This window comes from Zootoca vivipara, chromosome 3 (assembly GCF_963506605.1).
Source record: "Zootoca vivipara chromosome 3, rZooViv1.1, whole genome shotgun sequence".
NCBI lineage: Eukaryota > Metazoa > Chordata > Lepidosauria > Squamata > Lacertidae > Zootoca > Zootoca vivipara.
In genome coordinates this window covers 114,989,237-115,003,650 of record NC_083278.1, presented here as the reverse complement: position 1 = coordinate 115,003,650, position 14,414 = coordinate 114,989,237, and the positions used below count along the sequence as shown (strand labels likewise).

The 14,414-nt window shown below is 46.8% G+C and overlaps 1 protein-coding gene across 1 annotated transcript in view; it reads left to right on the top strand.

Annotated features, from left to right (window-relative positions):
* The first annotated feature begins 7,445 nt into the window (after positions 1 to 7,445).
* The window catches only part of GATA4 (GATA binding protein 4), a 46,838-nt gene continuing 39,869 nt past the window's right edge, over positions 7,446 to 14,414 (top strand). The window contains exons 1-2 of the mRNA XM_035110885.2: positions 7,446 to 7,686; positions 12,552 to 13,320. Of these exons, the coding sequence (XP_034966776.1) occupies positions 12,798 to 13,320 (523 nt within the window). The 5' untranslated portion in view covers positions 7,446 to 7,686; positions 12,552 to 12,797. The remainder of the gene's footprint in view (positions 7,687 to 12,551; positions 13,321 to 14,414) is intronic.

Sequence of the window (14,414 nt, the reverse complement as noted above, 5' to 3'; positions counted from 1 at the left end):
ACTTTCTTGGGAGAAAAGCAATGACAATCCTAGACAGCATCTTAAAAAGCAGAGACATCACCTTGCCTACAAAGGTCCGTATAGTTAAAGCTATGGTTTTCCCAGTAGTGATGTATGGAAGTGAGAGCTGGACCATAAAGAAGGCTGATCGCCGAAGAATTGATGCTTTTGAATTATGGTGCTGGAGGAGACTCTTGAGAGTCCCATGGACTGCAAGAAGATCAAACCTATCTATTCTGAAGGAAATCAGCCCTGAGTGCTCCCTGGAAGGACAGATCCTGAAACTGAGGCTCCAATACTTTGGCCACCTCATGAGAAGAGAAGAATCCCGGGAAAAGACCCTGATGTTGGGAAAGATTGAGGGCACTAGGAGAAGGGGACGACAGAGGACGAGATGGTTGGACAGTGTTCTCGAAGCTACGAACATGAGTTTGACCAAACTGCGGGAGGCAGTGGAAGACAGGAGTGCCTGGTGTGCTATGGTCCATGGGGTCACAAAGAGTCGGACACGACTAAACGACTAAACAACAACAACAAAAAACCTTTTTGTTTAGGCAAGCCTCTCCAGGCATGTAGAAGTCAGGTGTGTTTTAGTTCTTTTTTGCTACCGTTGATTTTAATCACATTTTGAATATTGTTAAATGCCTGGTAAAGGTAAGGGGACCCCTGGCTGTTAGGTCCAGTCATGACCGACTTTAAGGTTGTGGCGCTCATCTCTTATTGGCCGAGGGAGCTGGCATACAGCTTCCAGGTCATGTGGCCAGCATGACTAAGCCGCTTCTGGCGAACCAGAGCAGCGCATGGAGCGGTACCTATTTATCTACTTGCACTTTGATGTGCTTTAGAACTGCTAGGTTTGCAGGAGCTGGGACAGAGAGCAACTGGGAGGCTCTGTGGTTTAACCCACAGCACCACCTGTGTCCCTTAAATACCTGTTAAATATTGTTAAATGCCTAGACAAGAATTTCAAAAAGAATGGGGGAAATGCAGAGAATACTTTACCAAACACTGCCCCAAAATATACACCTGGACTTGTTTCGGTTAATTTCTACAGGAGACTTTGCGGTTTTTTAAAGTCATAATTAGGAAAAAATGTAATAATCACATATAAAAGAAACAGTATACAAGAAGTAAATAAGGAGGCCATTTACAGGATAAAGGAAGTCTTTTATTTTTATGTTATTTTTTTGGTGTGTGTAAGGGGATAGGAGTTTAATTTTGATAATTAAATTGTCAATGGTGGTGGGTTTGATTGTTTGTTTGTATGTATGTATGAGTTGTTGTGGACTATGTTGTAAATAAAGTAAAAAATAAAATAAAGAATACCTGTTTTTGAATGTTTTTTGGTCAACGCATCCATGTTTTTAGGACCTACCTTATTTCTACCATTTTAATCTCAAGGCCAGGGTAAAAAGGTGATTCTTGGCGTTTGCTGGTGTCTGTACAATGAAGGTGCCAGGCGAACCTCTGTGGGGAGGCTGCTCCACAACTTAGGGGCCACCACAGAAAAGGCCCTTATATTTTAGCTACTGAGAAGATTTGTAGAAATGCATAAATGATAAAGCAGTACAGAATGAGGCAACATCGGGGCCAGAATTATGGGAAGGCTAAATCTACGCTGGGCTCAGAAGTTTAGGGTTTCCCCATCACAGACGATTTACTGCAATTTCCACTCAACAGCGGAAGCAAACAGTGCATATTCACTTGTAAAGAGGGAGACAGTGATGGGCATTGCATTGCATTAACATTCTTATTCTATTTTTAGAAAGCATTATTATTACAGTACAGTACTTAGAAGAAACTGCTGCAGCCTTTGAGCCCATTCCACAGATTTGTAAGCAATCCTGCATGAGAATTGTGTGCCGGTTGCAAAATAAACTGGGGTAAAGGGTATTCATCAGCCGCTGAACAAACGGAGGGGGGATGAAGCTGAAAATGCTAGTAGCCTTGGGCGTCATTTGGTCTAGAGATGGCCTCTGCCATGATGATGGGATTATATATTATTTTGACTTAGTCAATGGGTAGATCAGAACCAGGATCTAGGCACCCGCCCCCCACCCGCAACAAAGTGACTTGGGTACCTCCCAGAGGAGATAATCTGAATTGTTTGAGAAGGACCTGATTAGGATTGCTAGACCTTCAGGGCTGACCTGGAGTCTCCGCTTGCCTGCTGCCCTCCAGGTGGCAGTGGGAGGGCTTGAATCTGGGCGAGAGCACCTTAACAAAAAAAAGAAAAAAAAAGAAAACTGCATGCAGATTGCAAGTTTCAGGCTGGAAATTATTACACACACCCTTTTGGGAGTCTGCTCTCCACCCTCCCTGTGGCTAATGGTTAATGTGATTTTAATGACATCACCGGGGGCTGCCCCCCCCCAATAAAATCACTGGGGACCATAGCTGTCAAGTTTTCCCTTTTCTCGCGAGGAAGCCTATTCAGCATAAGGGAATTTCCCTTTAAAAAAGGGAGAACTTGACAGCTATGCTGGAGACCCACCCCATGACATCACCAGGGCCAGCCCCTAGGTCTCAGGTGCTCCTGACCTGACAGTTCTAGGCCTGATGTGGCAATAGACAGGCTCCTCGGGCATGATGCACAAATTTCACATATTGTAAAAACAACTAGAAATTATTGGTACACGTATAGGAAGTCAGACCACTGACCCCATTGATCTCAGTATTGTCTACACTGGCTTGCAGTAGTTCTTCAGGATTTCAGGCAAGAAGTTTTTCTCAGGCCTATTTGGAGACACCGGGGATTGAACCTGGAACCTTTTGCATGCAAAGCAGAAGCTGTACCATGGAGCTATAGCCATTCCCCCAAACCATTCTGATTTTCAAAGTTGGTTCAGGAACCATTTCCACCCTGTTTACTTTCTCCAGCCCATTGCATGGGCTTATGATGTACATCTCCCTGGGATCTTTTGATAAAGTACTGTAAAGGTAAAGGTAAAGGGACTCCTGACCATTTGGTCTAGTCATGACCGACTTTGGGGTTGCGGCGCTTATCTCGCATTTTTGGCCGAGGGAGCCGGCGTGCAGCTTCCAGGTCATGTGGCCAGCATGACAAAACCGCTTCTGGTGAACCAGAGCAGCGCACGGAAACGCCGTTTACCTTCCTGCTGTAGCGGTACCTATTTATCTACTTGCACTTTGACGTGCTTTTGAACTGCTGGGTTGGCAGGAGCTGGGACCGAGCAATGGGAGCTCACCCCGTCACAGGGAATCGAACCACCGACCTTCTGATCGGCAAGCCCTAGGCTCTGTGGTTTAACCCACAGCGCCACCCGCTGTATATACTGTAAATTGGAGAGAGAATGAGAGAATGACCTTTCCTCCTTCTGCCCATCCATTCCACACACACCCCATTGATAAGGGCTGAGCACCAGACTCAGCCAAATCCCAAACCAAATTGGGCCAATTTGGGCCCTTGTCCAGGTCAGGCCAAGGCAGCAGATCACTATTGAGTGTAATGAGTTGTGCCCATCATAGATAAATATGATCTCTAAAAAAAAACCCGGACAGACAGTCTCCAAACTGTTGCAATTACAACACTATATAAAGAGAATGCCAGGGTAAGGAAAAACAAAATAAAAAAAATCCTTCCAGCCAGGACACTCCATTCCATTCCACCTCCCCACTCCTGGTTTTCTACATTCTCCCCTCTTCCAACTGTCTGTCGGTGCCTTCTGCGCCTATAATGAGTGCTTAACCCAAGGGTCAGCAAACTTTTTCAGCAGGGGGCCGGTCCACCCGTCCCTCAGAGCTTGTGGGGGCCCAGACTATATATATATATTGAATGAACGAATTCCTATGCCCCACAAATAACCCAGAGATGCATTTTAAATGAAAGGACACATTCTACTCATGTAAAAACACGCTGATTCCCAGACTGTCCACGGGAGCGATTTAGAAGGCGACTGGGCCGGATCCGGCCCCTGGGCCTTAGTTTGCCTACCCATGGCTTAACCCTTGTTGGACTGCTTAGTTACTTAATTCTGTTGTCCTCCTGCAAAATTTGGGGGTTCCACTCCCCAGCTTGCTTATCCCTCCCTCGTGTTCACTGTGTGGATGATTCCGTTGGGGCTACTTAGGAACCAGCACACAGAGAACTGAGTTTGCATTTGTCATGGGTGTTTTAGTTGAAGTTCCTGCATCGCAGGGTGTTGGATGAGATGACCCTTGGGGGGGGGGTCCCTTCCAACTCTACAATTCTACAAATCTTTGCTATCCCAGCAGACAAAGTTCAGAGTCATTGGGGGTGGAGATATGGGGCTCCACTCCTCAGCAGTCTCTTATCCAGGCCACGACCCCGCAGCCCCCCACTTTGCTTCAGCAAGGGATTGGTATCACGTGCCCCGAGGCTGTTCTCTGTCGTCCTTGGATGGACCTGTGCATGTGATTATACGTCAGGCAGACAGAAGGGTCTAAAGGTTAATAGGGTAATAAGAGAGCAATATTGCTGCATTAAAAAAAAAAAAGGAGGGAGGGAGGGATATCATCATCCATTATTCTGCAGCCTTCAAGACTGATAACAGGAAAAGGCAGCCATTGATTCTGGGCAGCAATGATTTATCATTTTCTTACTGCTGGTTTTCATAAACTGGGTTTTTTAAGAAATAAAAATGAAAATGAAAAGTTGCTATCTTATTGCATTCTGTCTCCATTTTTTTAAAAAATAGTTTATATATGCTGCTTTAGATGCCAAAATGTCAAACTCCTGTCTGCAAGTTAGCAGGGCTAAACCCCCAAGTAAGCAGCTAGGCTGGCAAGTCTGCAAATGTCATGGCCCAGTGAAGAAGACAAGGAAGTTACAGCTATTTTGGTTCCTCAATGCAAGTTAATGGGATTTCTGAAGACTTGTGTCCACGTAGATGGACTTCCTCCACTCTTTAAAAAAAGTGGCACTGATTCATTGGAAATGTATAGTTTAGTCAGTGGAAGATGAGACTTTTAATCTCAGTATTGTTGGTTTGAGCCCCACGCTGGGCAAAAAGATTCCAGCATTGCAGGGGGTTGGACTAGATGACCCTGGAGGTCCCTTCCAACTCTATGATTCTACAAGAATACCATGGCCCACTTCCACCAATGGCCAGAAGACATGACAGCTCTTGCAACATACAAATGGATTGCTTTTAGATGCAGAATGTGCATGGATAAATATAACAATATTTGGAATCCATTTATAAATAGTATAATGTCTTGTTCATAATTTTGCATTTGTTGGAATAACTATTACTTTCACACCCATATATCATATTGGATCACAATTTCAAGGTTTCTTTGTTAGTTGCCTTCTTTCTTTTCTTTCAATAAGGTCTGATCCAGGTTTGCAAATCAGGCTTTATAAATTGTATGTATTTAATAACCCTGCCCGGCATAATCGATCACAACACATAGAATTTGAATGGCAATGACCAGGGGTCAGCAAACTTTTTCAACAGGGGGCCGGTCCACTGTCCCTAAGACCTTGGGGGGGGCAGACTATATTGCGGGGGGGGGGAATGAACAAATTCCTATGCCCCACAAATAACCCAGAGATGCATTTCAAATAAAAGCACACATTCTACTCGTGTAAAAACATGTTGATTCCCGGACCATCCGCAGGCCGGATTTAAAAGGCGATTGGGCCAGATCCGGCCCCCGGGCCTTAATTTGCCAACCCACCAACTTTTGGGGGATCCCAGCACCCTCAAATATTTTTACGGGGGGGCAGGGGGTGGAGGGACCTCAGCCCCTAGGAGTTGACTCGTATGCTAGTAGCCATCCCTAGCCCTCTTCCCCATTAATTTGCCCAGTCTTCTATAAAAGCCAACACTGACCAACACTGCCTCCTGCAGGAGTGAGTTCCATAGTTTAACTATGCACTGTATGAAGAGCAGGAGTTCCTTTTACGGTATCTGTCCTTAATTTTCCAGCATCCAGCTTTCATGAGTTCAGTAAGATAGAAAGGCAGGGACAAGGTGGGAGAGGCACACTGGGCATCGCGGGGGTTTGAAGGCTGTCAGGGGGGCCGCAGGGCGTCCCAGGGCCCGTTGGGCAACCTGGGGGACTGCAGGGTGGCACAGGCACTGTCCTTCCCTCAAAAAGCTAGCTAAGCAAGTTCTGGAGATGTTCCCCCCCCCCAAAAGCTCAGCTTAACTCTGGCTGATCTCCTAAGAAAAGCTCAACGACTTTGGGCGATCTCTTAAAGAAAGTTCCACCTCTTGGTCATTTCGGTTGCCCTTTCCCGAACCTTTCCCAACGCCACAATATCCTTTTGAGGCCCACATTCGCAGCATGTTCCCACTCCTGTCTCAGCGACATCTATCCTGGCTTGGTCATGTCCACAGAATGGAAAATTTCGGGATCCCCAAGGACTTGCTGGCCTGGCTGCGTGGGAATGCCGCAAAGCTTGGAGATGACCAGTGAGGTTGCTCACATCCATAGCAGTGACCAGCAGAGGAATGAGCACTGAGATGAGTGGGGGGGGGGGGACGGACACTGCTATGGAACACCTCTATCTGCAACAAAGCATGCCTCTCCTGTAATGGTCTCTGCCAAGACAGACAGGTGCCAGCAACAACAAGAAGACCTTTATTTATACAGGGAACTAATGAGAATATCCATTAAAAAAGCAACTGTACCAAAAGGAATTCTTGTGAAAATAAGTAATATTTAGGGGGGGGGATTTTGTCCTTGTTCAGGGTGCTATATTACATAATATTGCCCCTATTGTCTGTCTGTCTGTCTGTCTGTCTATCATCTATCTATATATCTATCTGATCTACACACACATAGAGTTTCCCACCCCCCCAAAGGAATGAAGCTTGGCTCATTTGTGCAGCAGATACACTCCCACAAGGCATCTTTTGGGAAAGTGGAGGAGCAGGGGGTCCCAGGTTCAGTTCCCAATGGCATTTCCAGGCAGGGCTGGGGATCACGGAATCTTAAGAGTTGGAAGGGACCCCGACGGTCATCTAGTCCAACCCCCTGCAACACAGGCCTCTCAACCTGATGTGCCCCCATCCAATATGAAACCTGAGCAGACCCTGCTTAAGCTTTGCAAATGTGTCAGCTGTTCCGTTGCTGCGACGCTAACAGGGGGCCTCCGGCCAGAAAACCCTGCAGAGCTGCTGCCGGCCCGTGTTGACGCTACTGAGCTGGCTGGACCAATGTTCTGAGTCATGGGAAAGCAACTCCCTGTGTGTTCCTATGGTGTGGCGAGGCCAGTCGACAGGCAGGAGGCAAGAAAGTGGGGGGAAAGGAGGAGGAGGAGGAGGAGGAGGAGGAGGAGGAGGAGGAGGAGGAGGAGGAGGAGGAGGTGGGAAGCGTCAGCAGAAGCCCTGCTTGTCGAGGTCCTGGCCGAGGGGGGCTGGGCCGGAGGCGCCTGACGCCTGCCTCTCCCTCCCTCCCTCCCTCCCTCCCTCCCTCTCCTTCTCCCTCTCTCTCCCGGCAGGAGGGAGGTGTGCTGCTCCTGCGGCCGCCCGAAGCAGGCAGCTTTCAGAGACGGGCCAGGAGCCTCCCGCGGGCCACTTGCGGGCTTTCTCAGCGGGGTGACCGGCGTGATCAAGGCTCCCTGGCCCCCGGAGCGCGAGCGTTGACACAGCAGGCTGCGCCTCGGCGCTGCTCCAGAGTGGAACCGGCTTCGCGGGGAAGGGAGCCCGTCAGCCCGACTCGGAGCAAGCAAACGGAGACGGAGGAAAGCAGGTCGGCTGGATTTCTCTGTCTCTCTTGCAGACCTCTCACCATTTTTCTTGATTTTCCCCTTCTCTCCTCACCAACTGTTCCCAGAGATATATTGCGCGCGCGCGTACTGGACCTTTATAGAACCGTAGACCTGTAGAGTGGGGAGGGATCGCCAAGTGCCATCTAGTCCACCCCCGGCCACGCAGGAATCGCAGTGAAAGGACGCCCAAAGAGCATTCCTCACCCTCAAAGAATTCTGGGCTCTCTAGTTTAGGATGGGCTGCTGGCAATTGTCACCCTGCGAGGGAGAAACTACAGTGCCCAGAACTCTTTGAGGGAAAGGCTGCTCTTTGGATATATTTGATGGGTAAGTGTACGCGGATCGAGAAAATCTGGTCGTCTTTCGCTTCGTTTGACGCTGGATTCTTAGGGCAACAAATGTCGCTCCCTTTTTACGCAAGATCCACTGTCCCCTTGGATAGGTTCCGATATAGGTTTTCTCCTGTCTGTCTCTCCCTCTCCGCAGCCAACCCGGCCTTTCCTTTCCCAGCTGAAACTGTAACCTTCTCCATGCAGGTTTCCCCGGGAATGAGGATCGCTGAACCCAACGAGGCGAGTAAAGCGAGCTTAGGATCGCGCTGCGATGATTCCACCACCCCCGCTTCCACCTTCTCGTTCTTTCTCCTTTCCAGTTTCATTTCGCCCCTTCTCGTTCTCTCTCTCTCTCTCGCTCCTTCTTCTCTTCGCCAACTCCCTAGATCTCCGTTCGCTTTCTTTTTATATCATTTCCTTGCTTCCCACAAAGCAGACATTCTTTTCGCTTAAAAAGAGAGAGAAGAAATCAGCGATTGGAAACGCAACGAGGGTCCCTTTTTAGAAAAGTGAAAAATAAAACTTCTTAAATCTTTCTACCGAATCGTTACAAATAATCCCTTCGCGGTAGTTTCTCTTTTTTGCGCAAATCTGCTATACCTCTGGTTATTCCCCTCTTAGGGTAGTAGTGGGATTGATTCAGTCAAACGTGAAAACTTTTACCTCCGATCTCAGATGGATTGATAGATGCCGTGTAGAAATCGATGGGGATGAACTGTGCGTAATATGAATTATTATTGCTACTCTTCTTCTGAAATTATCCTAGGTCTCCTTGCTGTTCTGAAAGTCTTCCTTATTTGCCTTCTTTTTAGCTACTGGCTACTATATTTATTTATTTTAAAAAAAGATTTGTGTAACAAAACCTATATGCCGCTCGAGTGTAATAAAACTTCTAAACTGTTTGCAATAAAATCTCCAAGCGGCCTTGGCTACTTTGTAAACCCCAGGTTTGCTGATCGAGATTCTCATTTAACGGGGAGGATTTTCATTTTTTTAAGGGGCACTCTTGTTCAAAAGGTGATCCCCCCTCTCGCTACTCAAACAGGGGTTTTTTTGGGGGGTGGGCGGCAATAAGAAACATTTTTTGGAAAAAAAAGTGGGGTTTCAAATGTAGAGCTACTATTTCTTTCTTCCCCACTAAGGCACTGTTTTGTAAAAGAAAGAAAGAAAGAGAAAAGTTAATTATTATATCCTAAACAGTCTCTCTTTTTGTGATCGCTTTTTTTAAAAGCAGGGAACAAGCAACAAATATCTGATTTTAAGCCCGGAAGTTAAAAAAACCCCTTTGAGGGTGGGACGGAGCCACTCAGAGGATCTGATTCAGTATTCTTATTTTTACTGTGATTTCCACGTAAAAAGGGTTGCGTTCCGAGTAAATCGCTCTTGCAGTATTTCCAAGTAAAGCAGACGGCCAAGTGAGTGAATAAACCTCTGCTTATTCCCCACGTTCAAATCTCCTTCGCAAAATGTAATACCGTAATAAAAACATTCCGTTCTTAAAAGAGGGGAGACGAAAACGATTTGGGGGGGGGGGAACCCTGTAAGGATAGATTTAAAAAACAAACAAAAAACCTTCCAAATATTTCTAGTATGCTTATCCTATTTGGATTCTCTCCCCCCTCCCCATACACACACCTTTAAATTTTGCAAAGTTTTATTTAAACTTTGCAAAATGCCAACTATTTGCATCTACATATAAAGCGGGAGTCTCTTTATTTACATCTGGGTTGGAGTTAATTGAATTTCAAAATTGCAAAAGCACCTTTTTAAACCCCGCTGGGAGAAATGTAGTAGGACACACATTCGTTTGCTAGGAAGTTTTAAGTCCTGCTTTCAGTTTTGAAGTGTTCAAAGTTGGCTGGAGCGTGTCCGTATTTCCTGCTGGTCTTGCTATTTTGTGTGATCATAACTGTACGCTTCTCAAGGCTGCAATGCAATGCTGAAGGTTATACATTAAATCGCATTATTTTGTGCGTAATTGCCCGCAGATTTTATATTTGTGCACGTTGCAATTTAGATTTGCTCCTGCGTTGTCAGAAAATATTCATTATTTTGAAGAGTTTAGTTCTACAAACATTTTCTGGAGGAGATTGCTAAAATATATTAGATCAATCCGATTCATGAGTGAATCAATGTAAGGGTATGATTTATTTTTTTAAGGAAAAAGTGTGGTGTGTTTTTTTTAAAGGAACGCTGGCAGCCGATTTCTGCTTGATAAATCTGGAACAGAAACGGCTAAAACTTTTAACAAATGCTGCGGGCCTGTACAGACAGACTTGTGTTACAGTAATTGTGTTAATTTCAAGTTACTTTTAAAAAAGGAAAGAGAAAAGCTTTCCTCACTTACGTTCATTTCTGCTGTTATTGAGCAGCAGGGGATCGATTGGCGAAGAATCTTCGCGACGCTTAAATTCGGTTTCACCTACGGGGAATGAGGAGTGGGAAGTGGGGGAGTGTTAATTCGTATTAACCCGGAAAATCTGGAAAGAGAGGGTTTGTTCGCTTCACCTTGGCGCAAAAACAGCGGGCATGCTGGGAACATTTTGGGGGGTGGGGAGCTGAGACCGCTTGTGATCCCATTTAACAGAGAAGCCACCCTTATCCATAAAAATAAAAAAACCCTAATCTCCGTTTATGTTTCATTTCCACGAGAATTTCCTTTGGGGCCGATTGGCAGGAGAGAGAGACTGGGGACGGCGGCGGGGAATCCGGTCTCTAAATTCAAATCTGGTATCTGAGGAAGTGTGCATGCACACGAAAGCTCATACCTATGACAAACTTAGTTGGTCTCTAAGGTGCTACTGGAAGGATTTTTAAATCGAATTCAGTGTATTTTTGAGAAGAGCTCGATTTTTGGCATCAACGCTGGCCCATTTCTTTGGGAGAGAGGCTTTTCAGAGAGGTTTCAGGGATGGGATCTTGCAGTTCTTGGGAGTCAGGCTATCAAAGTCCACGTGCTTAGATGGTGGGGGTGGGGAGCTTGAGAGTCAGGGAATGAATGACACTTTGCACATGCCCAAAGGTTGCCCGCCCATCGCCTTGTGGAAAGCAGATTGCGTTTGTGTTCAAAGTAGGTTGCTAGTTCCTGTGTCTCCTAAGCAGGGGTTGTCCATGCAATCCTTTTGAGTGACTCCATGTGCTTCTGCCCTTTAAAAGGTTCTAGTCCTCTCTGTTTCAGGCATTATGTGTTGAGGAGACCATTTGAGAAGGGAGTGGAGGTCGCCTCGCTCCCTTGGTGCCTGCGTGCAAAATGCAGACTGCTGAAGGGGACTGTTTTTTTGTGTGTGTGTTGAAGGGCTGGCTTCCAAAAGGCCCTGGAGAGACACTGTGGCACAGTGGTTAGAGTTGTGATTACACTTAGGCTGGGGAGACTCTGGGTTCATATTCCCCACAGCCATGAAGCTCACTGGGTGACGACTGCTCTCTCCGTTTCATCCACCTCGCAGGGTTGTGGTGAGGATGAAATGGAGGAGGGGCATTTGAACTCTGAATTCCTTGGAGGAAAGGTTGGGCTTGAAGGTTAAGAACAACAGGAAAACAACACCTTCGTATTCTCCTGCGGCAACAGAAGGACGAGCAATTAATGTTAGTTAGCCTGTCCTGCGTTTCCTGCTGCTGTTTTGAACATGTAGATGTACATGCATTGTAGATGGGGATCACACATGTGTTCCATGCATGTGTTCCAGGGCTCTTGTGTGCACAATTATACACCTCCCCCCTTGCAGTACGCACATCCCACATGGATCCTACGGTACTGCTTGCCTCTCTGTGTGGTTGGGCAGAACTGGCAGATCTTAACTGCACAGGAGGAAATCATGACTTATTACAGTTGCCTTTTGATGTGTACACAAATGTGCATTTTGACAAGCGGGGAGGGGGGTGCTGTTCAAGGCTGCAAAGAATAGCTCTGTAATGAACATTCCTCGCCCTCTGAGCATGCACAGAAGTCATGAACCTGGGAGGAATTGTGGCCTGTGGCATTTTCAACCCATCCCATCCCTGAGCATGCGCACAGTTTCCAGACATCCCATTTCTGTGTTGACCCTTGGGGGGGGGGCGGGTACCCTCTCAGCTCTACAATTTTATCCTTCCATGAAAAGTATACACGTATGTCACAGTACAGGGGGGGGGACCTATCCTACTCCCATCTTTCTTTGTGCAAACCTGCTTATACCTTTGCTCCCCCCAAAACAACTTTTTCCATTTTCACCCCACCCCATCCCTTTTAGGCTCCAGTTTCAATCCATTATTTTCACTCCCTTTCCCAAAAGGACAGTCTGCTGCTGTGATGTGATTTCAGATCAAACAGCCAGACTTGGTCCAATTAGCAGCCTCCATACCCCCAGGGACAAAGGTTTGGCTGCACTGGTGGTGCCCTCTGACCGTCTCTCACCTTTTATACCTGCCTTAAACAAGGAGGGGAGCCTTTTTGAACCAACTTTCCTCTCCCTCTTTCTCTTCCCCCTACCCAGACTTTACCTGCATATCTCATTCTGTCTCCTCTTCCTCTCTAGGTGTGAACCAGGCCCGGGAGGGAGAGGAGGATGCCAGACCAAGGAAGCCACAGCTGGCTCTGATGCATGGAAACACCTTGAAGAAAAAGGGTGCATCTTCCTGTTAGGACCCAGAAAACTGCTTCCCCACCCTATCCTCTCATCCTGGACCTGGCTGGGAACGGCACTGTCACCTCCTACCCTGATTTTTGGAGGTAGACTCTCTCTTCCTCTTAACCCCCTTGGATCTCGCCTGCTCCTCCAGAGATGTACCAGAGCTTAGCCATGGCTGCCAACCATTGCCCTCAGGCCTACGAAGGGGCGAGTGGCTTCATGCACGGTGCGGCTGCCACTTCTCCCGTCTACATCCCTACCACGAGAGTCGGCACTATGATTCCCAGCCTGCCTTACCTCCAGGGGTCTGCCTCATCGCAGCAAGGCAGCCCCTCCGCCCACTCCATCTGGACTCAGCCCGGAGCCGAGAGCGCCTCGTATAACCCCAGCTCAACGCACCCGTCCGTCTCGCCCAGGTTCTCCTTCGCCGCCGGCTCCCCCATCCCGACCACCACCTCCAGAGAGGGGGCCACGTACAGCAACCCCCTCAGCATCACGGCCAACAGCAGGGAACAATACGCCCGCAGTTTCAGTGGATCTTACTCCAGCCCCTACCCAGCGAGCTACATGACCCCAGAGCTGGGGGCCACTTGGACTTCCTCGCCTTTCGACAACCCCATGCTCCATAACCTCCAGAATCGGGGGACCCCAGGTGGGGCAAGACACCCCAACCTAGGTAAGATCCGCTCTCTCTGTTACCTTTAGTAACAAGAAAGAAAGAAAAAAGCTACTGTAATTGGTTAGATGCCAGTCAGTTCAAAACCAGCACACCCAAAACCTGCTTAGCAATGTTGTTGTTGTTGTTGTTTAGTCATTTAGTCGTGTCCGACTCTTCGTGACCCCATGGCGTGCTATGGTCCATGGGGTCACGAAGAGTCGGACACAACTAAACGACTAAACAACAACAACAACAACATTGCTAAGCAGGTTTTGGGTGTGCTGGTTTTGAACTGACTGGCATCTAACCAATTAATGAACTGAAAATTTTATCTGGAGAAGAGGGCGCTTTGAAATGATACTTTTATGCTTAACAGCAAAATCGTAGATGCTAACAAATAAGGTGCGATGAAGCAAATGAAAGCACCTGTTCACAAACGCTAACGGTGTTTGTGTTGGTTAGAGCGTGGTATTGATAACACCAAGGTTGCAGGCTTGATCCGCATAAGGGACAGCTTCTTATTCCTGCATTGCAGGGGGTTGGACTAGATGATCCTCGGGGGTCCCTTCCAACGCTATGATTCTTTGAAATGGAAGGCTGCATAAAGTTGTGCTTTGCTGCTAAACGTGTTGTTCCAAAGCATAACGATGAATGCACATCTTTCTATGAATTTGTTGGGTTGATTTATGTGTGTACGGTACTTTTATAATTAGTCATTTTTACTATAGACCAAACTTTTATCGAAGCATTCACATGTACTCTCCATCCCCCAGTTTTTAGCTATCATGATCCTTACGGCTGACTGCTATTTCCTGCTCATACATTTAGGCGAACTCTGAATATTCTACTACTTGGTTATTTGAAGGATGTTATCTCTGAAAATGAGGATTTTTCTTTTTAAAAAAAAAATCTTTTCCATGAGTATGAGTTAACTTAACCATGAATAGTAATAAAAATGCTACTCTAGGAAAAGAATTGGGAGCATCATACATTCCACTTTAAGAAAATATAAACGGAGCTGCTTCTTTCTTTTTTAAAGGTCTGGATCCATCTGTATTGCTAAGTAAAAACAAAACTCCAAATGTTGCTGATTTTGGAGAGAATGCCTTTCC